General features: G+C 40.6%; 3 protein-coding genes across 3 annotated transcripts; all 3 read right to left on the reverse strand.

Moving 5' to 3' along the window:
- Positions 1–8,847: 8,847 nt before the first annotated feature.
- Positions 8,848–12,767, reverse strand: LOC146622811 (C-X-C chemokine receptor type 3-like). The gene is made up of 3 exons (XM_085365426.1): positions 12,753–12,767; positions 11,717–12,070; positions 8,848–9,597 (listed from the first exon to the last, which is right to left on the reverse strand). Exons 2-3 carry the CDS (start codon positions 12,065–12,067, stop codon positions 8,848–8,850), a joined length of 1,101 nt encoding a protein of 366 aa, XP_085221552.1. The 5' UTR covers positions 12,068–12,070; positions 12,753–12,767.
- A 4,037-nt stretch (positions 12,768–16,804) lies between these two features.
- LOC146622812 (C-X-C chemokine receptor type 3-like) lies at positions 16,805–17,961 on the reverse strand. Its single transcript, XM_085365427.1, has 2 exons — positions 17,854–17,961; positions 16,805–17,557 (listed from the first exon to the last, which is right to left on the reverse strand). Exons 1-2 carry the CDS (start codon positions 17,959–17,961, stop codon positions 16,805–16,807), a joined length of 861 nt encoding a protein of 286 aa, XP_085221553.1.
- Positions 17,962–25,499: 7,538 nt separating this feature from the next.
- Positions 25,500–26,841, reverse strand: cxcr3.2 (chemokine (C-X-C motif) receptor 3, tandem duplicate 2). Its single transcript, XM_085365428.1, has 2 exons — positions 26,818–26,841; positions 25,500–26,635 (listed from the first exon to the last, which is right to left on the reverse strand). The coding sequence occupies exons 1-2, from the start codon at positions 26,839–26,841 to the stop codon at positions 25,553–25,555; spliced, it is 1,107 nt and encodes a 368-aa protein (XP_085221554.1). The 3' UTR covers positions 25,500–25,552.
- Between the last annotated feature and the right edge of the window lie 249 nt (positions 26,842–27,090).

A 27,090-nucleotide genomic window follows, 5' to 3' on the forward strand; every position in this document is an offset into this window, starting at 1 on the left:
AAACACCTTAACTTCTATTCCACTGGGATATTGTGGTTCATCACGCCTCACCTCGTTGTTTTTCACAATAAAATATTGCATTATAACAATTTAACTGCAACAGATAGGCCTACGACTAAAAATCTCAAAGAAAGATGCGTTTTCAAAAAGACGAGGCTCTGCGGTTTAGTGGCGCTCATACAGACGCGTTACACTGGCTCAGCCTCTGTGACATCCGGCTTTAATAAGAAAAAACAGGTGGTTTGTTTCGAAAAACCACGTAACGTCACTTCCGTGTTACTAGTTTATATGCCTGGCTTGATCCACTAGATTTCAGCAAACAAAGATAATCGAATAAAGAGCTACTAAACTAGAGGGAGCTGTTGATATTGTGATATTGTGAGATGGGGTGGGCAGTTGGGAGATCTAACTAGACACAAGAAATCATAAATAAGAAAAGTCCTAAGGAAACACTGGCTCAAAGACATCTGTTAATAAAGTAATTATCATAAATCAGTTATCATTTGATTTATTTGGGCACTTTTCTTGAAGTATTATTTAAATTCAACCTTAAATAATGGCCATCGACAAAAAAAGCATGTTAGGGACCCCTTAAAAAGTCTGCAGACTTTGTCCTTTGAACTTCTCTTATAGATTTCATTTCAGGAATTATTAGGTAGTCATTATAATGTCTCTGGAACTTTTTGATGTACTTCAAAGTATTTTTATTTAGTTTAAAACACTTTTAAGTCAGATATTTTAGACCTGACAACTGTCATGATATGCGTGAAGTTGTTGTTTAAGGTGCAGTTCATGTGGAAGCCACAGGAGGGTGGTGTTGAGCGCATAATAAAAAGTGATGGCAAAACCTAAAAGACTGTCATGTCTGCTCCCTGAAGCAATATCGTAACAGCAACTACATGCAGATTTTTTTAAAATAAATATTTTCCATACAAATTACGATGTTATTAAACGGAATAAACCAGGTCTTTTTAAACCTTTCTGGATTGTTACTTCTTCTATTAACTGCTCTTTGGAGTTTGAATCATTTCTTTCATGAACTATGTGAGGCAGAAAGACGTTACAGATTCCCCTATTTGCTGATTCATGCATGGTTACCTCCAAGTCTGTGTTTTCACATTTAGCAATCATTGTATTGTTTTTGACGGTTACGATTTTTTTTTTTATCTTGACAGTTAATCCTTCGTTTCACTTGACAGGATGCTTCAAGTAAGCGTGCAGCTGTGTTGCAGTGGCTTAGTCATGAGTCACTCTTGACTAAAAGGTTTCTCTTTCCATCATTATACCCACACCGTCTCAGCGCCAAACTGCTCAAAACCAATTAGTTGCCCTAACTTAGTCATCTTAAGTAAGTTTTACTCAAATTTTTTGAGGCAACGAGTTTGCATAGTTTTTTAAGTTCTGGGAACTAATGAAATTTTACAGTGTATGTGTCAGTGAAATTTTCTATAATATAGACGGTACTTTCACACACTGTCTTATTTCCTTAAGGGTCATCACGACGAGTGCATCTGCATATTTGATATGGCAGTTTTGTTTGGTTTATTTATTTTAATAAAATTCTAAATGCCTTTCCTGATGCTCCTGTCCCATACAGGCTGGGGACAGACAAAAAACTGGAAATCTTTTGAATGTCAGGTAAACTGGTAACCACTACAGTATGGCGACACATGCAGTTATCTATAATAAAGAATCCAACAACACCTGGGATTTATTGTCACACCTGCAAGTGAGCTCAGTTTTCAGCTTAAACAATGTTTTTTTATTTGCACAGACAGACAGATGTTTTTTTGATCCCACACGGGAATTTGCTGTGTTACAGCAACATGATAAAAAGTAAAAAATAGTACAGTCTACAATTCACAAGAAATAAACAACACAGTTATAGAAAAGTGCCTCTTGGTAACAGGCTTATACTGTGAGATAGAGTAGGAATTAATACATTTACAACGGAGATAAAAACCAAAGAACAGTAAAAATTAAGTTAGTAAAAAACAGTGAAGGTAAGACTGACAGAGTGTAAGAGAGAAGTGCAAATTTCATTAATAAAAAATATTTATACAGTAAATATAAGAAGAACAGCTGAATGAAAGTAAAATATAAAATATGTTTGGGCTTTTGTGCCTGGCAGGTGTGATCACGTGTCACAGAATGAAGAGCTTCATAGAGAACGGTAGGAGTGATTTCCTGTAGAGTTCTTTATGGCAGCGAGGTTGAATCAGTCTGAGGGGGAAGGAGCTCTGCTGCCTCAGAAGTGAGGAGTGGAGCTGTTGTGATGGGCTGTCCATGATGGAGGGCAGTTTGTTCAGTGACCTCGTGTCCCTCACTCCAAACACCTCCAATTTCAGACCAATGATGACTGCGGCCTTGCAGATTAGTTTCTTGATCCTGATGGCATCTCTGTCACCGATGCTGCCCCTCCCCCCAAGTAGACAACAGCAAAATAGATGCCATTCACTAACAACACCTTACTGCTTCTTCCTACATTTTATTAGTGAAATGAATAATTGTGTTTTTCTGTCAATGACATTTTATGGTAAATGACCTTGTCATCTGCATACTGTACTGTGTGAGGGTTTCCTGGAGTAAACTTGCAGGGTAGCAATAGGAAACATGTCATTGGAACAATTTTTACAGTAAGTATTGTGCTGGAGTGAAGATGCTTTGAAAGTGCCTGGATCTGTACCTGTATCATTTAGCAGAGGGCGCGTTTATTTCTTGGTACATTTAGATCAGTTTCTATTATGAGTTTCCTGGTTTGAAACAGTCCTGACTGCTACCTGTCGATCATCCACACTAGATGTATTTCCTTTTTTTTTTTTTTCTTTTTTTTTTTGGCCTGTCCCGTTTGGCTCTTTTGCCATCAGAATTGTTGTCTAAAGGCAAAGAAAGATGCCCAACGGATTTACTTTACCAAACTGACCATCCCAGCCTTGCCGTAATGGTCCATTTGATTCACCTTTTATTGTTTATTTTATTTTCACTTACTGAATACGGGACAGACTTGACTGGGGGAAAGAAGGGGAGAAAGAAAGAGGGAAAGAGAAACAGCTGAGAAGAGGGACGGGGGAGAAGGGCAAAAGACAAAAACCAACAGAACGGGCAGAGAAAAAAAAATGCATATATCAATCACCTGGATCACCTGCTGAGAAAGAAAAAAGAAAGCAAGCAGAAGAGAACAAGAGTAATAGAATAAACAACATCACAATGATATATGGGAATATGACAGTAAATACTAAATGTTAAACATTATTGTGCAGCACATAAGATCAACAGAACACAGTGTGCTTTGAGGTAGGAGCCAAAAAGGGTGTAGTTTGTGGGTGTGAGCACCCGTGTGTACACCTGTGAGCATGGACGCGCTTGTTTTTTGTTTTTTAAAAGGTTCCTTCATGTAATAATCTGCTAGAGGGTGTGGGGGGGGGGGCCACAGCCCCGTCCTCCAGGGCGTGAAGCAGGTGTGGAGGAGATCAAAACTCCAGACATCCAGAGGCCCCCAGAACACAAGAGACCAAGGAAGACCAACAGAGGGGCAGCTGCGCCACTGTCCCGGAAAGAGCTGAGGAGAGTCCCAGATGAGGGCTCACTCAGCAGCCGCGGAGCAGAAGCCAGGGGGAGTTGCAGTGACGCGCCCGTGAGCTCCGCCGGCAGCCAGCTGCGCCTGAGTGACCGAGCCCCAGGCCGAGAGGCCGGGGGCACCCCACCTCCGAAGTGGCCCGAGCGAGCCCCAGGCTCCAGGCCCCGATAAGCGGCCGCCAAGGAGTGAGCCGGTGTGTACCTGGACGCCCATCCCCGGACACAAAGAACCACCAACGCACCGATGTCTGAGGGGGTCCGCCACTGGCAGGGGAAGTGGTGGTAGGGGGAGATAGGCCTCCAAACCTTGGAGGGCCTGAGATGTCCCCAGAGAGGTGGCGCCTGACACCCAACCTGACATATAGACACAGACATACAGGCACACACAGATACAAACATCCATTCCCACCCTCATGCTCTCATATGCACTTACTCCACACTCAACCAACGTGGAGACAGACATAAAGAGACGTTGTACACACGATCACACTCCCCAAGCGTACTCTACAAACCGGGTCTAGGTGCCCCCGCCCCTGGAGGGGGGAACTGCACCCAGACCCAGGTGGTGTTTCCCTTTTCCCTGCGGTGGGGGGAGGCAGACCGCCCCGACTCCGCAGCAGCAGGAAGGCTCCACACTCCAGACCGCAGTCGGACGGCCAACTCCTCCTCCTAGTCCTAGCCCCCCTGCTCCAGCAGGTCGCAGAGAATGGGGGTGAGAGAAGACTCCAAACCTCCCTCCACCCGCTCATTGTAATGTTGATGCATGTGTGTTCTAAGGTGCATTTAAAACCCAGGAGGGCTTGGAGCTACCTGCCAGAGAGCAGCAGGTAAGCGCATGGTCCCTCCTGCTAGCCCTCAATGTCTACGTGTATTTAAAATTGAGAGGTGGGCAACGATGCCAGGGGTGAGGTGTACACCCTGATGGTACTTTGGACTCCGTGTATCGTGCCCACCCCCAAGATCCTATATGTATGTGTAATGAGAGTGTGAGTAATGTGAATGTCTAAGTTGTGGGATAAAATTGAGGCAGAGGCAGCCAGAAGGGGACAGAGGGGGGGGGGGGGGGGGGGGGGGGTAGCCTCCTCTGCACCCTGGTGACATACCCCTACTCCAAGGCCCTGCATGTGTGGGTGGTTGTGGTGGAGCGGGAAGAGGGAGGCAGCTGGAGATGGGGAGGGAAGGAAGGGAGGGGCAAGTGACCCCTCCCTGGGGCCAGCTCCCCCGCTGACCCCAGTAGGCACCCCCATACTCCGCGACCCGCCAGGGAAAGGGGGCCCAGGCCCATCCAGACCGGGCCCAGTGCAGCAGCGCCGCCCGGCCCCACAGAGCCCGGGACAGTCCACCCAACCCCACCACAGAGAAAACTGCACCCACCCCACCATCCACTCATCTTCCAGACTACATAAGACAATAAACACCCAGGCTGAGATCTTCCTCCACCTCTCCTGTATCTCCCCCTCCTGCAGAGGGAGCTCCTGAGGAGAGGAAAGCTCCTGCAAGATGTGACAATCTCCCCCACCAGTTGAAGAGCCCCCCAGGTGGCTCGACGCACCGGCGGCACCCTGCTCCAGGGCTGGGCCCCCATGCACCCACCCGCCCACAACCCCGGCAACACACCAACCAGGACCCAAGCCCCCGAGGCCCGGTCCGGGTCCCAGCCCAGAGACTAGATGTATTTCCAAAGAAGCCTTGGGTCATTCAGGCCAGTCGATGCTTCTTCCTTTCTCTGACTGGATTTTTTAGAAGATGTGTTGGATGAAAGACGAGGTAGAGAAGAGTGTGTTCACAGCTATCCCAAGTTTGGCCAACAGGCAGTAGATTCTTGGACGCTTGAATCACATTGATTTATGAAATAGTGGTCTAAATGCTTTCTTCGGCCATCATGATCTTCTGTTACTCCTGCAGCATGGATCAGCTGTGGCGTGGTGCCCAGGGATTTAAAAAGCAGAAAGCTTTTAAGATTATTATGGCAGGCATTGTGGTTTTCTTCCTCTGTTGGAAGCTGTACAATATCACACGCTGAAAACATTTCATTTTGACACAAGCAACAAAGCTTGTTCAGTCACAGCATCTGATTCTGTATGCCTTCGTGGGTGTGGAATTCCGGTATCGGCTCCTGAGCATTCCCAGGTCTCTGTGTTCTGGTCAATCTGACCCCCCATCCCCTTCCTTGATGTCAAACAAATCTTATCAAGTCTACAAAACGGACATGAATGGACACGAAGCCAAAAACATCAGCACATCCATTGTATGTTTGTATATTTTTTGTGTTATATAACCTGAAAGAAGAAGTGGCTACTTTGTTTTCTGTATGTTACACTGCATTTATTAGCAGTGTAACATAAACCTAGCACAATCAAGTCTGTTTGCAGCATTAAAGTACACCCACACAGCCAACAGACTAATTAAAGGAATCTTTGGTGATCATTCTATGAAATTGGACTCACTTGCTGATAAAACCATTGCGTTGGAAACGGCTATCAAAACAGTGCACAACAGTTGAAAAAACACAGAACAGTTGGTAAATTCCTCTGTGTACTCCATGATTCAGGTCCCGTTTGAAGCCTCTAGTTTGTTTGATTTACTTTATTTGGAGGAATGACGGCAGATGAATTAGCTTTCATTCACCTTTTTGTTGAAAACAACCTAAAACTTACAAAAAATAACTTGATAATACACATATATGTAAGACATCGAACCTAAAACTCAAACCTGTAAAAATATGTACAAACAAACATAATTAAAAACATATAACAAAATCCAGAGTAGAAACTGATGAAGAAAAGTACAAATTGGGGTTTGCTGTAATTCTAAGTGACTGAAAGCAATCCTTTGAACGTCTCCAAATAACACAAGTGGAGGTGTACATCTCCACTTGTGTTATTTAGGTGAGTTCAGTTAAGGTCTGTTCATTTTTAGACATCCTTTTAAAAATAACAGGATTTCCAGGGGATGTCGATCCCACCCTGGACTATACCCTTTATAGTCATCAGGTGAGGATTTTACTTACAATACTAAAGGCTAAATTCATTTTCATAGACAAAATGCTTATTTTTCATATAATTAAATTTTGTCTTAAAAAAAACTCTTCATACAGTCAGCATCGTAAAAGTGAAAACATCTTTCAAAATTCAAATTTACTATGCGCAGTTCATTTTAACATGTCTCCATTGTGCTTCAAAAATGCTTTATTTAAAACAAACTACGACAAAATAACTATGGATAAAAAAGCAATATGGATATTTGCTACATTTTGGTATATATGGAAACAACAACAAAACAAATCTGCAGAAGATATATTAGAGGTATATAAGTCATGCAGAGAGATTTTTTTTTACAGTGCATACTGCAAGAAAGTAAATGACGTGTGGTGAAATTATGGCCACTTTTTCCTCTGTCACTAGTTTATACAAATGAAGCTTATGTGCAAGTTCAATAACGAAGATCTGTATTCACTCATCCTGGGTCAAAGTATTCACCAAGTAGCTGAATTCTGTATTTTAACCATGATCAGTTTTTTCTCCTTAGCTCTCAGCGTAGTAAATAAGCACATATGCACAGTTCTATTTTATTAATCTCCCAGAGATTTTTAGGGTTTTTTATGAATATGAAAATTGAAAAACACAGGCTGCAGGGCTGAAAGCTGTAAAAGCTTTTCTATTTAATTTGTGGCATAATAACAAATGCATGTATTCTGGAAATGCTGTGTATTGCTGGTGATAATGAAGACCACCATTAGGGCTGTAGTAATAAAGCTTATGTGTAAATTCAATACAGAAGATCTGTAATCACACACTTGCCTGCTTTCCTGGGTGTGTCTACTGCTTTTCCACACTGCTAATCTCACAAGTGACATCATTATTCTAGTCCAATCATCTTCGCACTCGCCTTCTTTGAGCCAATCAGCCTCTGCTTCGGTTTAAATCTGTCCACTCCATCATTCTCCCTTTCAGACTCTCTTTTATGCAACTCACCTCCTCCCCAGCTACACCTCAGACACCTTAGCCAGAGCTCTACTCAACCCTCAGTTTTCATCTTCACCACCTCCACCAGTGTCTAGACTCTGAGGGGATCCTGTTAAAAACTCAATCACTGGGATTTGGTTCTGCCATGATGAGTCATTGGACTCTAATCACCAAATACATTATTTTCTCCATCTCAATAAATCATGCTTAATCCTTACAAGTGATCTCTCCTTATTGAAAAAGCATTGATGCTGATCTAAAAAGTGTTTATGGTGCATGTTAGTGATTTTTTAATTGTTAAATTCTGATGAGCTGTATTAACAAATTTAGCAGTTTGAAAAAAGTGAAAAACGTTTGTTGACACATCTGTAACATCATAAAAACAATGCAGTTTTAAATATAAAACACACATCTTGTACAAACTTCAGCAAAAACAAAAAAAAAATCTGATAAAAATGTAAAATTAACATTTAAATGAGTAAATATGGTTTTAAATGCTAAGTTTACTTTTAGTTAAAAGGCTGTTCCAAAGTATTTGTGTGTGTTTGGGTGCAAAAAAACAATGTAAATAAATAATGTTGCTGAATAAAAAGTAATTGACATCTTCACCGTTTCAAGCAGAGTCAAAACAGAGCACAGGGATGGGCAACTCCAGGCTTCGAGGGGCTGGTGTCCTGCAGGTTTAAGATGTGTCCTTGATCCAACACAGCTGATTTAAATGGCTAAATTCTCCACAGGCCTGGTAATGAACTAATCATTAATTTCAGGTGTGTTGACCCTGGATGATATCTAAAACCTGCAGGACACCGGCCCTCGACGCCTGGAGTTGCCCACCAATGACATAAAAAGAAACATGAAACTATGTTTATGGCAATAAAGTTACAAAAAGTGTTTATGTGTTGTTTAATGTAAGAAGTCAGTAATACTATCACAGATAACAGTTTGCAGTATATCAACTTTCAATGATTACAGCGTTAGCTTAATGATAAATGTGTTAAAATCAGTTCACTAACAGCACAGATATTTCACTATTGATTAAAAAAAAACTATATATTTTTATTTAAAATAATAAGAAAGAGCTACATTTTGTGCTTTTGGATTAGTATGAGTCACCATGATGGATCTCCAAAACCTTAGCATTATAGTGAAATGTGAAAGTAGTTTTTGTAGATAAATATCTACTTGTCAGTTACACAGAATAAAGTCCTCCATGCGTTGACATGAGATTGAATTCATATCCTCTCAGGAGTGAAACAACATGCTGCTCACATCTGAGTCAGAAGAGAGCATATTTCTCTTTTCATCTTCAATAAGCTAACGGATTCTCTACAACCGTCACCTGTTTCAGCTCTTGCTGTTGATCCTGACTGTGGTCAGGCTGCTGTCTCTGGTCTACACCAAGATCCCAGAGTGAGCCTTTTGGTTCAGTTTTACTACATCTCAGCATGGCCAGTAAGTGTTGCCTGAAGTTTCCACACAGGCCGAGATACAGCAGAGGCCTCAGGCTGGCGTGAAGGCAGCCTAACGCAGAGGTGACCGTGAGAAGGGTTTTTAGTGAACTTTCAGAACTTTCATGTGAATTGTTAGGATGTTTCTGAAGTCTGTTCTGGAGAGTGTCCAAAACAAGTATGAAGTTGTACGGCATCCAACACAGACAGAATACGACCACCAGAGACAGGATGACGGTGACATTTCTCTGGATTCGGGCCCCATTAGAGCTGCACTGCCGCCATAGCATATGTGAGAAGATCATCAGCATGAATGCAGGTACCACCAAGCCAAATATGTGGTGGAGCAGGCGTGACCACAACTGCCAGTCAGTTCCAGATTGAGGGTAGATATTAACACAAGTATTATCTTCTGTGTAATTATTTTTACCCACCAGGAAAATCCAGTCAGGTGCAGTGAGGAGGACAGAGATAAGCCAGACTAACAGGCAGCTGATGTGAACTAACCAGTGCCTCCCGTGGGAATATAACTGGATTCCACGGATGGATGACAGATAGTTTTGAAGACTGATGCAAACCAGCAGAAGGACCCCACAGTAGTAGTTGAGCTAGAAGAAGACAGGGAGAACTTTTAGTGTAAGACACAAACCTCTAACATCTATAAAAATTACACTCGACTCCATCTTGCCTCAATGACTACCGCCCAGTAGCACTCACCCCCATCATCACTAAGTGCTTAGAGCAGCTGGTCCTAGCACACTTCAAATCCTGTCTCCCCCCCACCCTGGACCCCCACCAATTCGCATACCGCCAGAACAGGAGCACAGAGGATGCAGTCTCCATCGCACTGCACTCTGTCCTCTCACACCTGGACAACAACAACACCTACGCCAGAATGCTGTTTATAGACTTCAGTTCAGCGTTCAATACAATCCACCCCTCACAACTCATCAGGAAACTGACAGACCTGGGCATCAGTTCCCTCATCTGCAAATGGTTACTGGACTTCCTGACCAACCGCCCCCAACATGTCCGGCTGGATAACCACTGCTCATCTACCATCACAATGAACACCGGTGTACCACAAGGCTGTGTGATGAGCCCTTTCCTCTACTCCCTCTTCACCCACGACTGCAGACCTGCTGATGGTTCCAACACCATCATTAAGTTTGCAGATGACACCACGGTGATTGGTCTCATCAGTGACAACGATGAGGCCGCCTACAGGGAGGAGGTGGATCGTCTGGCTGAGTGGTGCGACACAAACAACCTGCTGCTTAACACCGAGAAGACCAAGGAGCTCATCGTGGACTACAGGAGGAATGCTGACCCACATCCACCCATCCACATTAAGGGGACGGCTGTGGAGCGTGTGAGCAGCTTCAAGTTCCTGGGAGTCCACATCTCCGAGGATCTCACCTGGACGACCAACTGCTCCAAGCTGGTCAAGAAGGCTCACCAGCGCCTCTTCTTCTTGAGGACTCTGAGGAAGAACCACCTGTCCTCAGACATCCTGGTGAACTTCTATCGTTGCACCATCGAGAGCATCCTGACCAACTGTATAACAGTCTGGTACGGGAACTGCTCTGCCTCGGACCGGAAGGCGTTGCAGAGGGTCGTGAAAACTGCCCAGCGCATCGCCGGAGCACCACTTCCTGCCATAAAAGATATCTACAGGAAGCGGTGTCTGAAAAGGGCTGGGAAAATCATCAAAGACCCCAGTCACCCATCACATGGACTCTTCACCCTCCTGCCCTCTGGGAGGCGCCACAGGAGCCTCCGGACTAAGACCACCAGGTACCGGAACAGCTTCTTCCCCACAGCTGTCAGACTCCTGAACTCTGCCTCCTGACATCTGACCCACGTTAAACTCATGGACTGAACATACACACCCCCACAATGGACAACTGTACCCTCAAACACAATAATAATAACATGGAGTGAACCACCACTCACAACCACTAGCACTTTATATAGCCTCTGTAGAAACTATCTACACCCTCACTTATCTTAACTGCACTACTGTATAGCTCTGTGTAAATAATCATTCTGTACATTCAATAATCTTTAATCCTACAACTGTTTACAACTTGCATAGTTCCCATTTCTGTATAGCTGTATATCTCAGATTTCTGTAAAGTTATTTATTTCATATTCTGTATAGTTTTTCATATTTATATCCTGTTCATAGCCTGCACATAGCTTGTACTCACTACAGCCTGTACATACTTAGTTATAGAATATTCACAACATACTTCATACCGTGTACATTATAACATACCATAATAGACCCATTTCTGTAATATACTTACATATCTATACTATTGCTAATATATATTGTAATATACCTATATCACTAAAGCACTTCTGGATGGATGCAAACTGCATTTCGTTGCCCTGTACCTGTGCATGTGCAATGACAATAAAGTTGAATTCTAATTCTAATTCTAATTCTAATTCACTTTCACTTCTGTCCTACTCTAAACCTCTGTATCTAATCTTGTTCTCATCTTAAACATCTTTAAGTACTCAGAGGATGTCACGTGTCATCCTGTTGAGTATAATGATTCTGTTCTGCATGTTCTGCCAAGAATCTGCAAAAGAGCAGGAAATGACAGAGTGCAGCCAAATATAATCCAAGCCAAAACAACTTTCTCACAGCTTCACAGAAAATGTATTACTTTCACTTTCAGTCTTTATCTGTTCCACACAACATCTGGTCCTTACCTTGAAAACGACCCCAAAGACCCAGCTGAAAATCCCCCAAAACCAGTCACAAAGCTCAGTTGTCTGTGCAGCCCAGAAGGGCAGCATTAACAGGAGGAGGATGTCCGCGATACTCAGGTGGAGAATAAAGGTGTCCGATATGCTCCACAGTCTCCTCTTTTGAACCAGAACTGTCAGGAGAATAATATTTCCCAGGATTCCAACAAAAAACACTATGGAGTACAGAGCAGGGACCCACACTGCCTCACTGCCTCTTTTCACAAAAGACTCATCCCCTGGATAGTCATAGGTGATGTTAGGGTCATAGTCAATTCCACTGTACACATCCAGATCATCTGTACTCATATTCATGTTCTGTTGAACCAAAACAAAAAGTTAAAACACATGTGTTGAAACACAGAGAGAAGACAAAAGTGCTGCAGTGCCTCAGAAGCTCTATGTCAGAATAGATTCCTCTCTCTTTCTTTCTCTCTGGGTAAAAGTGAAGTCAGTTCCCTGACATTTCCCTTTGGGAAGCCCAGATGAGCCTTTATAACACATACACAAACACATCACAACTCATATGGTGTGATGTAGCAATCGTGGAGTGGACATAAAAGGAAAGTACAGTACTCCGTTTCCCTTTGGTAAGCCCAGCTTATAGTGAATGCAAAACATACAACAACTCACATGTTGTGATTTAGCAATTGTGCGGCTGACATAGACAGAAAGTACAGTTCTCCTTAGTCTCTCACACTCTCACACTCTCTCTCTCTCTCTCTCTCTCTCTCTCTCTCTCTCTCTCTCTCTCTCTCACACACACACACACACACACAAACACACACACACATTTTTAATCTATAAAACTGCCTCCCAGCTTTCCTTTTTACCGTTGTTAAAATAAAGCTTCTACAAAACCAGCTAAGCTTGCGCACACAGTTATTGCAAACAGAAAGTAGACAGAATTATCAGTAACTTCTATGGCTGCCAGTAAAATGTTCATAATGTTAAAAGACATATTGTAGGAGGGCTGATATATGCAAACAAATGCACTTACTTCACATAAAGAGCTTCAGCTGCAGAGTTTGAGAAGCTTTCTGCGCGTATGATACTAAAAGCAGGACCTCAGTATGTCCTACCGCTTCAACTCCAAGTAAACCAGTGTTAAAGGATCAGTACTGGTCGGATGTTTCTCGCTTTGCCTGGGTTGACGTAGAATGCAGGGCAAAAAAACCGTCAAAACCGCACATAAAGAGCTTCTAACACTAGAGGGAGCTGTTGACAACATGACTTTGTGAGATGGGATGCAGGGCAAGGGCACAGTCGTTTTAACAGCCACTTGACTTCACCCGTTCCAGGAATTGAATTTTAATCAAGATTGTCAAATTTGGATTAATTGAATTTTTTAAAAAAATGCATTCCTTTGAAAAAAGTTTCAAAGACAAACTTTGATCGATACAAAGAGAAATATGTTGCAAAATGCGAGAACTAAGAGATAAGAACATTTCAAAAAACACAATTCTGTTGCTCCCTGGCAGCAAAATATACGAAATGAGATGTGGTTGAAGACTTTTCCACAACACTATATGTCACACAAAGCTACAGTAAAACAACAAAATACATTACATGATGGATATCCGTTGCGGATTTTCTCCCATATCACGTATCATTTGTCTAGCTGTTTGATGTACCAATATGATAAATATATGTTACAGGTGGCTGTAGATATTCACTGTTGTTTCTCTCTCCAGACCTTCTATGGAATTATATTTATCCCAAAACAAATAAACCAAGCAAATAATTTCATTTCACGGGTGCAATTAAATCCCTTGCGTGTAAATTTAACGTTTAGTACTCAGCAGCCACGTGCAGAAAGAAGCCATTGCGCACGGGAGACTGTCTGATTTGCATGCGCTACGCCAGTTTTATGCTTTCGCATAGCTCTCTGCGAGAAATCCTGCTTTCGCGAAAAAACAACTTTTGACTGTGTGGACGCGAAGCCCAAAGGAGGACGGGGTCCTAATGTGATTGGTCACTTTAATGGCCACTTCAGGGTACTGCGGAAACTGAGTTACACGTGAGGAATTAAATTGCGGCCGAGAACAGAAATAATTTCACTGGCGTAAAAAAAAAAAAAAATCATGACAAATATAATTCCATGGATAATATTCATTTGATTTAGATTTTTTTTAGGCCTTCTCTTGTACACTTTCTTCAGGCTTTTTAGGGACACACCGAGACCAGAGTAATATTTTTAATTATAATCAGAAATTCTGTGTCCAATATTACAATACACCCACAGGACCAAAAGTATTTAATTAAATTACTTTACTTGTTGTTAAAGATGCGCAAAGAGCTTTAGAAACAAGCCATTTAAAACATCTTACAGCCGGTAAATTTCGTTGATGAGGTCTACTGGTCTCCAGGTTTCAGTTGCAACTTGAAGCCTGTCTACTGGTTTGCTCAATTTTCTTCTTTTGACAGAAAAATTAGTCTTTAATTATCTTTGCAGTGAAAAAAATTCTTAGATTTGAAAAAAGAGAGCCTTATTATTACATGCATAAAGATAAAACATAAAGCCTAAAACTCAAACCTGGCAAAGAATGTAAACAAACATAATTAAAAACATCTATACAACAACATCAACAGCACAAACATTTAAGAACAAAAAGTAAAAACAAGGAAAGCAGAACAAATGGTGACTAAGCAGTGGTATAAAAAAGCATTCATATCCCCGTTATGCTGTTACTGCTTAATAAAATCCTTGCCTTCAGGAGTTTTGTAATCAATGAAAAGAGTGTAGGAACTTTAATCTCACTTTAAATACAGGTGTTCTGTGAAGGTCTCAGAGATTTGTTGGTGATCATCAGTGAATAAAAAGCATCATGAAGATTAAGGGATGCACCAGACAGGACGGGGATGAAGTTATGAAAAAGTTTAAAGCAGGGATAGGTTATAGAAACATTTCCCAAACTCTGAACATCTCACAAAGCAATGTTTAATGCCTCATCTGAAAATGGAAAGAGTGTGGCACAACTGCAAACTACCAAGGCATGCTCATCCACCTAAACTGACAGGCTTGACATGCCTACTTGCAAAATGCTGTGTGGTGGAAAACTAACACTGCACCCCATCCCCACCATCAAACATGGTGGTGGCAGCCACATGATGTTCAACCTGTTCAAGGCTGCAAAAGGATTATGACTCAAACAGGGGTCCAGATGTAATTATTATTGTGAATCTCTGGTGAGACTAGAAAATTGCCGTTAACAGAGGCTCTCCATGCAGTCTGACCGAACTGAAGCTATTTTGGAAAAAAGGAATGAGCAAAAAATATAGTCTGTAGAGACATACCTGAAAAGACTTGCAGCTGTAAAGGTGGTTTGATAAAGTATTGATTCAGGGGACTGAATACAAATACATGCCACGTGTTTCAAATTTGTAAAAAATGTTTAACACCATGTATCATTTTACTCCCACTTCATAATTTTGCACCACTTTATGTTGGTCTATTAGATAAAATCTGAATAAAATACATTTTGGTTTGTGATTGTAATGTGAGAAAATGTGGAAAAGTTCAAAGAGTATGAATACTTTTTCAAGACACTGTAACTTTCAGGCTTGATTATTGTTTAGCCAACTGATCAGTATGAGAGTAAGATAAGATAAGATAACCTTTATTAGTCCCACGTGTGGGAAATTTGTTTTGCTACAACAGAAAGTGGACAGTACAAAGTTAGAGTAGAGTACAGAGTAAGTAACAGTTTCCTAGTGACTGGTACAAAATTGAATGTTTTAATGTTGTAATGCTTTCTGTTACACAGAACTGTGACTGAATAAAAGCAGTCCTTTAAATAAGACTGGTATACAACTCCATCTGTTTTATTCGGGGACTCAAGTGTATTACACCGAGTTTGTATCCATGCTGCTTTTGGAAATAGCAGGATTTCCAGACGATGTGGATCCCAAAGCACTCTTAAATGAGGATTTTTACTTTCAATTTTAAGAGATAAATACATTTTTGCTAATTAATGAAATAATTAAATTCATTGCAGTTTTTTCCTCACAAAATTTCTTAAAGAGTTTTTTTTTAAAACTATCCACAAAGCACTACATCTTTTAAAATTGAAATTTACAATCTACAGAGATTTACACAGTTCATTTAGCATGTTCAAACACTTCTTAAAATTGCCACATTTAAAACCAACTCTTAAAAAAATTCAACTATATGGATAATTGGTGGAAAATAATGTACATAGTTTGGAAATACTGTATATTGTTGATGAGGGAATAATAAATGGCACTTTTGCTGATGTAAAAGTTTTAGCTGTATAAAGAACATGTGGAACATTATAAAAAATGTTTTAGACATAAACACACATTTTAAGCAAAAATCTTAAAAGCAAAAATAAAATTAAAATAACAAATTAAGAATTAAATAAGTCAAAATGTTCCTTTATGGTGATTTTACTTTCAGTCTGAAGGCTACTCCGCAGCACTGACTAAAGGAAAGGAGCTGGAGATGTTCCTATTTTCATTCGAGTGAACAAGACTAGAAATGAGTACATCAGAGGGATGGCCCAGGTTCAACAGTTTGTAGACAAAGTTAGAGAGACATGGCTGACATGCTTTGGACATATGCAGAGGAGAGATTGGAGATATAGTGGACAAAGGATGCTGAATGTGGAGATGCCAATCAGGAGCAATCCACAGAAGAGATTTACGGATATAGTGAAAAAGACGATGAAGAGGGTTGGTGTGACAGTGATGGATGCTGAGGATAGGTGAAAATGAAAGCAGATAATCTGCTCTGGCGACCCAGCTGAAAGGAAAAGTAAAAGAAGATGAAAACATAGATAGGGTGAGTATGTGTTACATCGATTATGTTGATTAGAGGTAACCATTTGGGAGAGGCGTCTATTTAAATTCAGTTTGAATTATTGTTATTCTTGGTCAAAGGAATAAAAAATACAAAGAAAAACAGTTTCAATGGTTTTTCTTGGTGTGGCCATTAAAGTGTTAATTCATTAATTGTCAATCCATAGTCAGGAGTGTAACAATATTTTGCTCACATCTGAGTCACAAGAGGGTATTTATGTCTGTTCATCTTCAACAAGCTAACAGATTCTCTACAGCCATCATCCGTTCCAGCTCTTCCTGTTGATCCTGACTGTGGTCAGGCTGCTGTCTCTGGCCTACACCAAGATCCCAGAGTGAGCCTTTTGGTTCAGTTTTACTACATCTCAGCATGGCCAGTAAGTGTTGCCTGAAGTTTCCACACAGGCCGAGATACAGCAGAGGCCTCAGGCTGGCGTGAAGGCAGCCTAACGCAGAGGTGACCATGAGAAAGGTTTTTAATAAACTTTCAGAACCTTCCTGTGAATCGTTAGCAGGATCCCGAAGTCTGTTCTGGAGAGTGTCCAAAACAAGTATGAAGTTGTACGGCATCCAACACAGACAGAATACGACCACCAGAGACAGGATGATGGTGACATTTCTCGGGATTGGGAGGCCATTACAGCTGCACTGCCGCCGTAGTATATGTGAGCAAAAGATCATCAACATGAGTCCAGGTAGCACCAAGCCAAATATGTGGTGGAGCAGGCGTGACCACAACTGCCAGTCAGTTCCAGATTGAGGGTAGATATTAACACAAGTATTAACTTCTGTGTAATTATTTTTACCCACCAGGAAAATCCAGTCAGGTGCAGTGAGGAGGACAGAGATAAGCCAGACTGACAGGCAGCTGATGTGAACTAACCAGCGCCTCCCGTGGGAATATAACTGGATGTCACGGATGACAGAGAGGTAGTTTTGAAGACTGATGCAAACCAGCAGAAAGATCCCACAGTAGTAGTTGAGCTAGAAGAAGACAGGGAGAACTTTTAGTGTAAGACACAAACCTCTAACATCTATAAAAATTACACTTCATTTCTTCCCTTTCACTTCTGTCCTACTCTAAACTGCTGTTCTAAGCGTGTTCTCTTTGAAAATGTTAAATACTCACTGTCTATTGAGTACAATGACTCTGTTCATACTCAGTGGATGTCACTATCATACTGTTGAATACAATGACTCTGTTCAGCTTTCTCACAGCTTCACTGAAAATGTCTTGTTTTCACTTTCAGTCTCTGTTTCACATAACATCTGGTTTTTACCTTGAAAACAACCCCAAACATATGGCTGAAAGTGCCAAAGAACCAGTCACAAAGCTGAGTTGTCTGTGCAGCCCAGAAGGGCAGCATTAACAGGAGGAGGATGTCCATAAAACTCAGGTGGAGAATAAAGGTGTCCGATAGGCTCCACTGTCTCCTTTTTTGAACCAGAACTCTCAGGAGAATAATATTTCCCAGGATTCCAACAAAAAACACTACAGCATACAGAGCAGGGACCCACACTGCCTCACTGCCTCTTTCCACAGGAACATTATCCACTGTGCTGTTAAACACTGTAAACACTGTAGTGTTATTCACTGTATTTGCTGCATCGTAATCATAATCACGGGTGTTGTTCCTGCCATATTCCAAATAGTCATCCGACTCCTTTAAGATTCCGCCAGTATCCACATGCAGCTGTGCCATGTCCATATACTGTGGAGACAAAAACAGAACAAACAAAAATACATCAGTGCCTCAGAAGCTGTATATGAGAAAGTGAAGCCAGTTCGCTGAAATCTCCCCATAGGAAACCCCTAACACAGACACACCCCATTTGCAGATTGGTAGCTTAAAGCCCCTCAGGCACAGAAAGAGTTATAACCACTTTAACTTCTTCTCAAAATTGCCACTTCATTGCCAATTATTAATATTTGTTATTTGTCATTCATGTAATTCATTATTTTATGTCAGAAATTGCCATAGTGACACAAAATTCTGGAATTTCTAACAAGGTCCAAAACAGAAAGTGAAGCTTTATTTTATTTTAGTTTCAGCTCTCCATTGTGTTATCCTTTGTTTTCTTTATGTAATATGCAGTTGTTTGGCAGCAGGACTAGAGCAGAGCATGGGAGACAGAAGTAAAACCAACCAAGTACTGAGGAAATCCGAGAGCTTAAAAACACATGAAATAAAAAAGGAGAGAGGAATTAGCCTGGGAAAACACAGGAAATCTTAAATAAGACTACTCTTAACTAAGGACAAAGAAAAACAAACTCGAAACACTGGGTCAAAGACCAAGGACCATGGCACTACATCAATGTTTTAGATAAAAATAATGCAGTTATTAAACACAAGATTAACCCGGTGTTTCCAAAACTTTCTGTTCATTATTTCCCAGCTGTGTGTTTTTACATTTTAGCAATCAGTGGTTTTTGGCAATTACTCTTCCATTAAGCTTGACAGGGAGCCTCAAGCAAACATAGAAACTTGCAACTCCCTTGTTATCTGAGGATGGCTGTAATAAATAGCATGTAAATGGACATGAAGAGAAAAACATTAACATCCACACATACAAAGTATGCTTGTATTAGAGATAATCTGCAATAAGCACCGTTTATTTTGTTGTTTTCTGTACTTCCTAGTGCATCAGTAGTTGAACGTGATAGGACAAAAATAATTTTGTCTATTTCGGGCTCACACCTGCATTTGTTGGCAGGTTATAATATTTCTGATTTCTGGAAAGTGTTGTAATAGAGGTAAGATGACATGAGTTGGCAGAAAAATGATTTGTCATCATCTTTGTGGTGAAAATAATGTTAAATTTACCAAGAAAAGAAAACACAAGCATAAAACACAAACCTTTGACAATATCTACAGATGAACATAATGAAAAACATAACTCAAAATCCATAGTAGAAATTGATGAAGTAAAACAAAGGAGGAGGTGGGGGCTGCAGAAGAATTTTTAATGTTCAAGTTAAGTAGTTAACTTGAACAGCAGTTAAAAACTTCATGCTTCAGGTGCTTTTACAGAGAATTCTGACTGACTGAAAGCCGTTCCTTGAGTAGGAATGCTATATTCATCCAGTTATGTGTCGAACCAGGTTAACTAAGTTAAGTTTGTTCCCGTTTAGACATCCAGGCTGTTTTTGAAAACAAAAAACCAAACAAAACCAAAACAGGTTTTCTCCCACACGAGGCTATAGCCTTGATTTTATAATACTTTCAAAAGGACCCCTAGACGAGGATTTTACTTTCAATCTTAAAGACTAAATTAATTTTTATAGATAAAATATTGTGCTATCCCCTCGTCTTCCTATGAGTGTCTTAATGCTCAGAGGATGTTGCTATCGTCCCATTAAATACAATGACCCTGTTCTGCATGTTCAGCCAAGGATCTGGATTCAACCGGAAATACTGGAGCACAGTCAAACTTAATCTTAATCAAACTTAACTTAAAGTCAAAAACAACTTCACTGCTTCACTGAAAAGATCTTGCTGCAACAGCTTCAACTAAAAACACTAAAGATAATCTGAAAAAAGAGAGGGCTCTATACAGGCTCAGTCTCTGAGACCTATGTCTTTATTGTTAACCCACTTCAGTGTTGCTTCTTTCTAACAACCTGTACCTGGCAAACTGAGGGGCACAAAACTGACAAAGCACTACAATAAGAGCCGCTAACACTAGAGGGAGCTGTTGATATTGTAAAATTGTGAGATGGGGAGGCGGGTCAGGACTGACAAACCTAAAACTGAAGCAGAATCCTGACTCCACTCAATCCCTTTTCAAGTGGGGTGCAAGATGCTGTTTAAGTAAACCTAATTACATTAAGTTCACAGTCAAAGACCAATGTAGGAGCTGAAGTAAAGGTAAACAGCGATAAATTGAATCCTGTGCAGACATGTCAATGTAAATACAGCATACAAGGCAAAAACAGAGTTTGTACAATTCTAGTGAGTTTCAAAGTGAGAAACAAACAAACAAGCAAGGAAAACATGGAAAGCAGAAGAAATGGTGAGTAAGCAGCTTCTTAAAAAACTATTTATACCCCCTTTATTCCGATATCCCTTAATAAAATCCAGTGCTACCAATTGCCTTCAGAAGTCATGTAATTAGTAAATAAGAGTCCACTTGTGTGAACTTTAATGTCAGCTTAAGTACAGCTGCTCTTTGAAGCCCTCAGAGGTTTGTTAGAGATCACTGGTGAACAAACAGCATCGTGAAGATCAAGGAAAGCACCAGACAGGACAGAGATGAAGTTGTGGAAAAGTTTAAAACAGAGTTAGGTTATGGAAACATATCCCAAATTTTACTGAGTACTGTTTTATTAATCTGAAGAAGAGTGTGACACATCTCCAAACCTGCCGACACATGGTTGTCAACCTAATTTGGCAGCCAGGAGGGCGAAGAGAACAAGTCAAGAAGCATGGTGACTGTGGAGGAGCTGCAGAGATCCACCTGAGCAGTGGGAGAATCTGTTCACAGGACAATTATTCATGGCGGGAGCACTCTGTTCATGCACTCTACAAATCTGGCTTTTATGGAAGAGTGGCATGAAAAAAGACACTGTAGAAAAGAGCGGAGGTCCACACAAAGATAGATGTCAGTGACATGGAAAGAGGACATGGACCTAACATACTAAAACAAGAAATTAAGAAATATAAATACCAAACTCAGAGTCAGCAGAAAACAACATAGTCAGGAAGTCATTGGTACAGAATTTAATGTTACAGTTACAGAGATTTCTGACTGAAAGTGATCGTTTGAATAGGAATGCTACATGTCTCCATCTGTCTTATGTGGTAACCCAAGTGTATTAAGTTGGATTTGTTAATATGTAAACATCCAGACTGCTTTTGAAAATAACAGGATTTCCTGAGGATGTTGATCCTACCCATGGCTACACCCTTTTTCCTAGAAAACTTCTTAAAAAAAAACACCCTTAGATTTTTCTTGCTACAAAATTCTTATAATTAATTTTTTTTAAAAACTCTTCACACACTCAGCATAGGCAAAGTGAACGCAAAGTACAGTAAAGCACACCACCGCTGGACTCTAGAGCAGTGGGGATGTCTTTTCTGGAATCATAAATCACGCTTCTCCACCTGGCAATCCAATGGATGTATTTGGCGGTTGCCAGGACAGTGGTACTTGTCTGATTGTGTTGTGCCAAGTGTAAAGTTAGGTAAAGGGAGGATTATGGTGTGGAGCTGTTTTTCAGGGCTCAGCCACTTAAGTCGAGTGAAAGGAAATCTTAATAATTCAGCATCCAAAGACATTTTGACAATTTCCTGCTCCCAACCTTCTGGGAATAATTTGGAGATGGCCCCTTCCTGTTCCAACATGACTGCACACCAGTGGGCAAACTAAGGTCCACAAAGGGGGAGGACAGTGGATGTATTAGACAAACAATGGTGAATATGGAGCTGTCAGGCAGGAGGAAAAGAGAAATGTGGGGTTCATAGATGTAGTGAGAAGGACATGCAGAGGCCTGGTGTGACGGAGGAGGATGCAGAGGACAGGGTGAGCTGGAGGGAAATGTTCTGCTGTGGTGACTACTAAAGGCAGCATCTGAAAGAGGAATGCTAAAATGCAGATATCCACGGATAACACGTTAACCAGAATTAATTCATATAAGGCGCACCAGATTATAAGGTGCGCTGTCATTTTCGAGAAAATTAAAGGATTTTAAGTGCGCCTTATAATCCAAGAAATACAATAATTGCCTGTAAAATATAAACGTAAAAATGTAACTTCTGCAGTGCCAACAGGGCTCAGCAATTGATTTTCCCCAAGTGTTACATAACTGCTGTGCAAGGCCACACGAATAAACTTATAAAGGATAAACTTAATAATGCGCAGAACAGAGTTCAGCTTACTCAAGCAGCTCTTCATAGCAGCCCCATTTTCTCATGTAGCCCCATGGGACATTAATTGCTCATCCCTACATGCAATTTTTATAATTTTGACATCACATTGTGTGTCCTATGACACAAGTGAGTTCTTGATAAACCCAACAGAATGTGTTGATGATGGCACTGTGAGGCAGGATTAGGTAGAATATAGGCATTCATAATCTATAAAACAGTCTCACAGGTTTTCTATTTATTCTTTGTGAAGTAATTATCAAAGGTTCTATAAAATCAGAAGTGTTCAGGGCAACTGTTTCCAGTAAATGTGCACGCATAGGAATCCAAACGGATACAAAAAGACTGCAAAAAGACTTACCTTGCTGCAAATAAAACATTTATAAAGTATTTTAACAGAAGTTTAAAATACTTTATAAAAGTCAGTAAATATTGCAGTTCTTCCACACTCAAAGACCTGAAGACTTTTGAAGGCTTTCACATTGGAAATTTCAAAAGGCATTGATTTTGAAAAACAAATCTGAGTGATATGATAGTAAATGTGCTTCATCTTACCTGAAAGCTGGACTGTGCTACTTTATGGTAATTTGAACCACAGTTTTAAAATTTGGATTCCCTACTCAATATGACCTATTGCCACTGATTTTCAGTCCAGTTCTTGTGTAATTTAGCATACGTCAGGCTTTTGTCAGTGGGGCAGGTGAGTGATCTTCTCTTGGTGGGTCTGTCTCCTCTGAAACTCTGTTTCCAAATTCTATCGAAACAGCTGATTCCTGACTTCACCCTCGTAAACAACTCTTTCTGTTGACAGCAGTGGGCATGTGAAAAGAGAAAGCGCAGGTAAATCTGAAATCACCTCTTCAGTAGTAGCCTGCTCACCATAGTGAGCCCAACAGAGATTGCCAAATCATTGCATTGCACCTGGAGAAGGACCAGGAGACCATGACACAGGTACAAGGACTGTACGGAAAAATGAAAAATGAGTAAACATGTCCAAAATCTGACTCCTTGGAAGCAAAGGCTCAAGAATTTTACACAGTAATGTAAAGGTGATGAAAGGACGTGCTGTGATTTTTTTTAGGTCTCCATAAGACTCTATAATCACCACTGTTTATATTATTGAATCTCCAGGCAAATTATTTTAATCTACACTGTCTTTTAATCAGATTCCACCAGAGGGCAATCCTCTTACATGTAATCAGACTTTACATGTGTTTTTTCTATTGTATTATTTTACATTAGACATTGTCTGACATGTCTGACATCTATTGTAAACATACAGTTAAACTTAATGTAGCACTCATGTGTTGTGTTTCATTTCAGTTGATCAATGTAATGTAATATGAGCCCACCTGTCTTCGTAGAAACAAGCAGGTCTCACAACTCAGCTCTTATTTTTTAAGTATTTAAATTAACTTCAAATAATAGACATAAAGACAGTATACTAAATACCACTATAAAGTTTGCTGACTTTGAAATGTGTAATTCTCAAGTAGATTCTAATGTTTTTGTTTTTTTGTCCAATTTTTATTTACTTCAAAGTATTTTCATTGCAGTAAGCTACTTTAAGGTCAGATCTGTCCACATTTAAACCTCAACTACATGAATACTTTTGACATAAATAGGTTTTTTAATTAATGATGTTATCAAACATAATGAACTTCCAAACCTTTTGGTACTTTTGCTTCTTATAAAAACAAATGTTGGGTCTAATAACGGCTCTTTGGATTTCGCTCATGAAATATCAGAATTGATGTCTTAGTTACAGTTTCTATATTTGTTGACTTATGCACGGTTACCTCTAAGTGCATTTTTACATTTAGCAACCAGTGAGGTTTATGAAGGTTAAGGTTCTAATCTTGACAGATAATCTTGCGTTAAACTTGACAGTGTGCCTCAAGTAAATGTTGCAAGTGCAGCTGTGTTGCAATGGCTTAGAGCTAATGAGTCACTCATTTGTGAAAATTCTTTCTGTCGTCAAACTCGGACCACCTGGCTCCAAACTGTGTGCCACTGAAGTTCCCTGTAAAACAGATCTGACTTTCAGCTGCTCCCTTATTTCTGAAAGATTCATCACAAAAAGTGGGTCTGCATATGTGATATGGCAGAGTTTTTTTTATGGCAAATAACCTTCCTGATGCACTACCATTTATCTAGGCACATACTGAGCAGGTTTTGCATGTCAGGCAAATGTGTGAACCACTTCACCATGGTGCCACATGCAGTTTTCTATAATAAAAAAATAAACAAGAAAAACAGAGAGCTGTCTTCCTGGAACTTTGCACCTGGAAGTGAGCTATGTCAACCTTCAGGTTTCCAGCCAAGAGTGCGTTCTTGCATAAAACAAAGTTTATTAGCTTTGTGGTATTTTCAGTATTTTCATGTTAGAGTATAGAGGTTAAATCCATTTAGTGTTTTCCTCAGTGAGATTAATAATTGTGCTCTTTTTTTTTTCTTCTTTTTTTTAGCAATGACATTCCTGGCAAAATGTAAACCTGTAGGGAGGCAATGAAAAATACATAAAAGACAACTGAATAATCATTTTCTTTAAAACATTTAATACAAAAATATTCAGTATCGGTCAAAATAAAGGTTGCGTTTCAATGATACATAGAAAATTTAAGAAGCACTATAGCCATTTCATCTTTTGCAACACAAAACATTTTAAAGGACACAAATAGGATGATTGATTTATACATGTTACAACATAAATTATAACATATACAGATTTAAAATCTTTTAAAAATTTACAATCTACTGGGAATAAATACATGAGATCTGACTCTGAGTACTTACGTAAACGTTACCCAATACTGCTGATCAAGCTTTTTAGAAATGTGGAAATCAAAAATTTTCACAGTAAGTTAGCAAGAAATATTTTGTGACAACATCAGCATTTTGCAATCGTTTTACTCCATGGCTCGTGTCACACACAAAAGAAATCAAAAGAATACAAACTGCACACTTCCAAAAAAGCACCAATAACATGTAGCAAATATTTTTGAGAACATTTTATTTCAGTTTTCACCTCACTTTACTATACAAGCTTCACACCCAAAACCACAAAAATATATTTTCATCTTCCTTTCTCTTTATGTATCTCTGACTAAAATCACACCATGACAGAATACGAGGTGTTTTCACTCTCTGCAGAACTGAACGATCCCGTGGCTTTTCTAAGCCTTCGCTCTCGCCACCCTTCCATTGCCAGCCAGCTCCTCTGTCCCAGTAGCCCCTTACACATTCTGACTAGCTCCCGCCTGAATTTCACTCCTACAAAGCCGTACAGCAGAGGATTGAGGGCACAGTGTGACAGCCCCAGACTTTCAGTGATCAGAGTTCCAACGTCAAGCACATAGCCAAGCTCACAGGATGCACTTAACACACCCAGCCTTAGCAGACTATCTGCCAGCTGGAAGCAGGTGTATGGAGCCCAACAGATTACAAATACAGACACTAAGGAGATGATGAGGCGGAGAGACTTGCGCTTTTGGCGGCGAGAGGCATTGCACAGAGACCTGAAGATCCGGATGTAGCAGTAGAGCATAACTAGGAGGGGAACCCCAAAGCCCAGCACTACACTGACAAACTTCAGCCCCACCTGCCACTGTAAAGTGTTTTCAGTGAACCACACCTGGCACACGGGCCCCCTCTGCTGACCGACAAGGTCTATCATCACCACTTGTTTAAAGTAAATGTCAATTCCACTCAAGCCCAGACAGACTGCCCAGATGATGGCACATGCAAACTGAGCATGGCATGTGCTTCGTTTCCAACTTGAGCTGATGGCATGAACGATTGCCAGGTATCTGTCAAAGCTGATGCAGGCCAGGAAGAGGATGCCACTGTACCGGTTTAGGGAGAAGAGAGCACCAGAGATCTTACAAACAGCCAAGCCGAACATCCAGTGGTGAGCCCATTGCACTGCAAACAGGGGCAGAGTGAAGGCCAGAAGAAGGTCTGAAATGGCCAGGTGAAGGAGGAAGGTGTCTGTTAAGGAAAAGGCACAAGCTCCACTACTCTGAGAGATTCTGTAGCGTCTGATCACACACAGCACCAGCACGTTGCCAACAACTGCCAAGACGAACACCAGGCTGTATACTACAGGGGAGTACTTTTCTGCAAAACCATAGATGTCTTCCTCTAAGCACGGGGCTGCAACAGCTTCTGTCGTATTTCCATAATAATCATAGTCCTGTGAGAAGACAGAGATACAGAACTCATCAATGTCTTTCAATGTCTGGGTAATTAAAAAAAAAAAAGACTTGCTTTTGGATAAGGTTCAGGTAACACTTTGTGTTTCCTAATGAACAATTATGCATAACAACTAAATAACTAATTTAAATTAATAACTAAATTTTAAAAATATCCACTCACCCAGATATTGTCTGTGGTTGACATGGCTGAATCTGGGATTGGACGGCGAGCCAGCAGAAGACCTAAAACCTTCCAAGGGAGATGAGAGTACTGTTCTCATAAACACGTTTGCCAAACATCCCTTTTCACATCTTGCCTTAGCCAGATGACAGAGGATCAGAAAGAAGAAGTAAGAATTTCAGGAACTGATTGTTTTTTTTTTCAGTTTTAGACAGATGAAAACATAGCTAAAGTGGGAATTGATGACTGTTTCAGGAAATTTTTTACACATAT

Source organism: Diplotaxodon limnothrissa, linkage group LG11 (genome assembly GCF_057381915.1).
Source record: "Diplotaxodon limnothrissa isolate DT_005_m linkage group LG11, D_limnothrissa_male_GT1.1, whole genome shotgun sequence".
Lineage (NCBI taxonomy): Eukaryota > Metazoa > Chordata > Actinopteri > Cichliformes > Cichlidae > Diplotaxodon > Diplotaxodon limnothrissa.

Excerpts from the sequence above, each read along its gene's own strand:
- LOC146622811 (XM_085365426.1), bottom strand. The coding sequence starts at position 12,067 with ATGAATATGAGTACAGATGATCTGGATGTGTACAGTGGAATTGACTAT. Across the intron at positions 9,598-11,716 it reads TCTTTGGGGTCGTTTTCAAG|CTCAACTACTACTGTGGGGT; the intron begins GTAAGGACCAGA and ends GTCTTCTTCTAG.
- LOC146622812 (XM_085365427.1), bottom strand. The coding sequence starts at position 17,961 with ATGGACATCCTCCTCCTGTTAATGCTGCCCTTCTGGGCTGCACAGACA. Across the intron at positions 17,558-17,853 it reads TGTTTGGGGTTGTTTTCAAG|CTCAACTACTACTGTGGGAT; the intron begins GTAAAAACCAGA and ends GTCTTCTTCTAG.
- cxcr3.2 (XM_085365428.1), bottom strand. The coding sequence starts at position 26,841 with ATGTCAACCACAGACAATATCTGG. Across the intron at positions 26,636-26,817 it reads CAACCACAGACAATATCTGG|GACTATGATTATTATGGAAA; the intron begins GTGAGTGGATAT and ends GTCTTCTCACAG.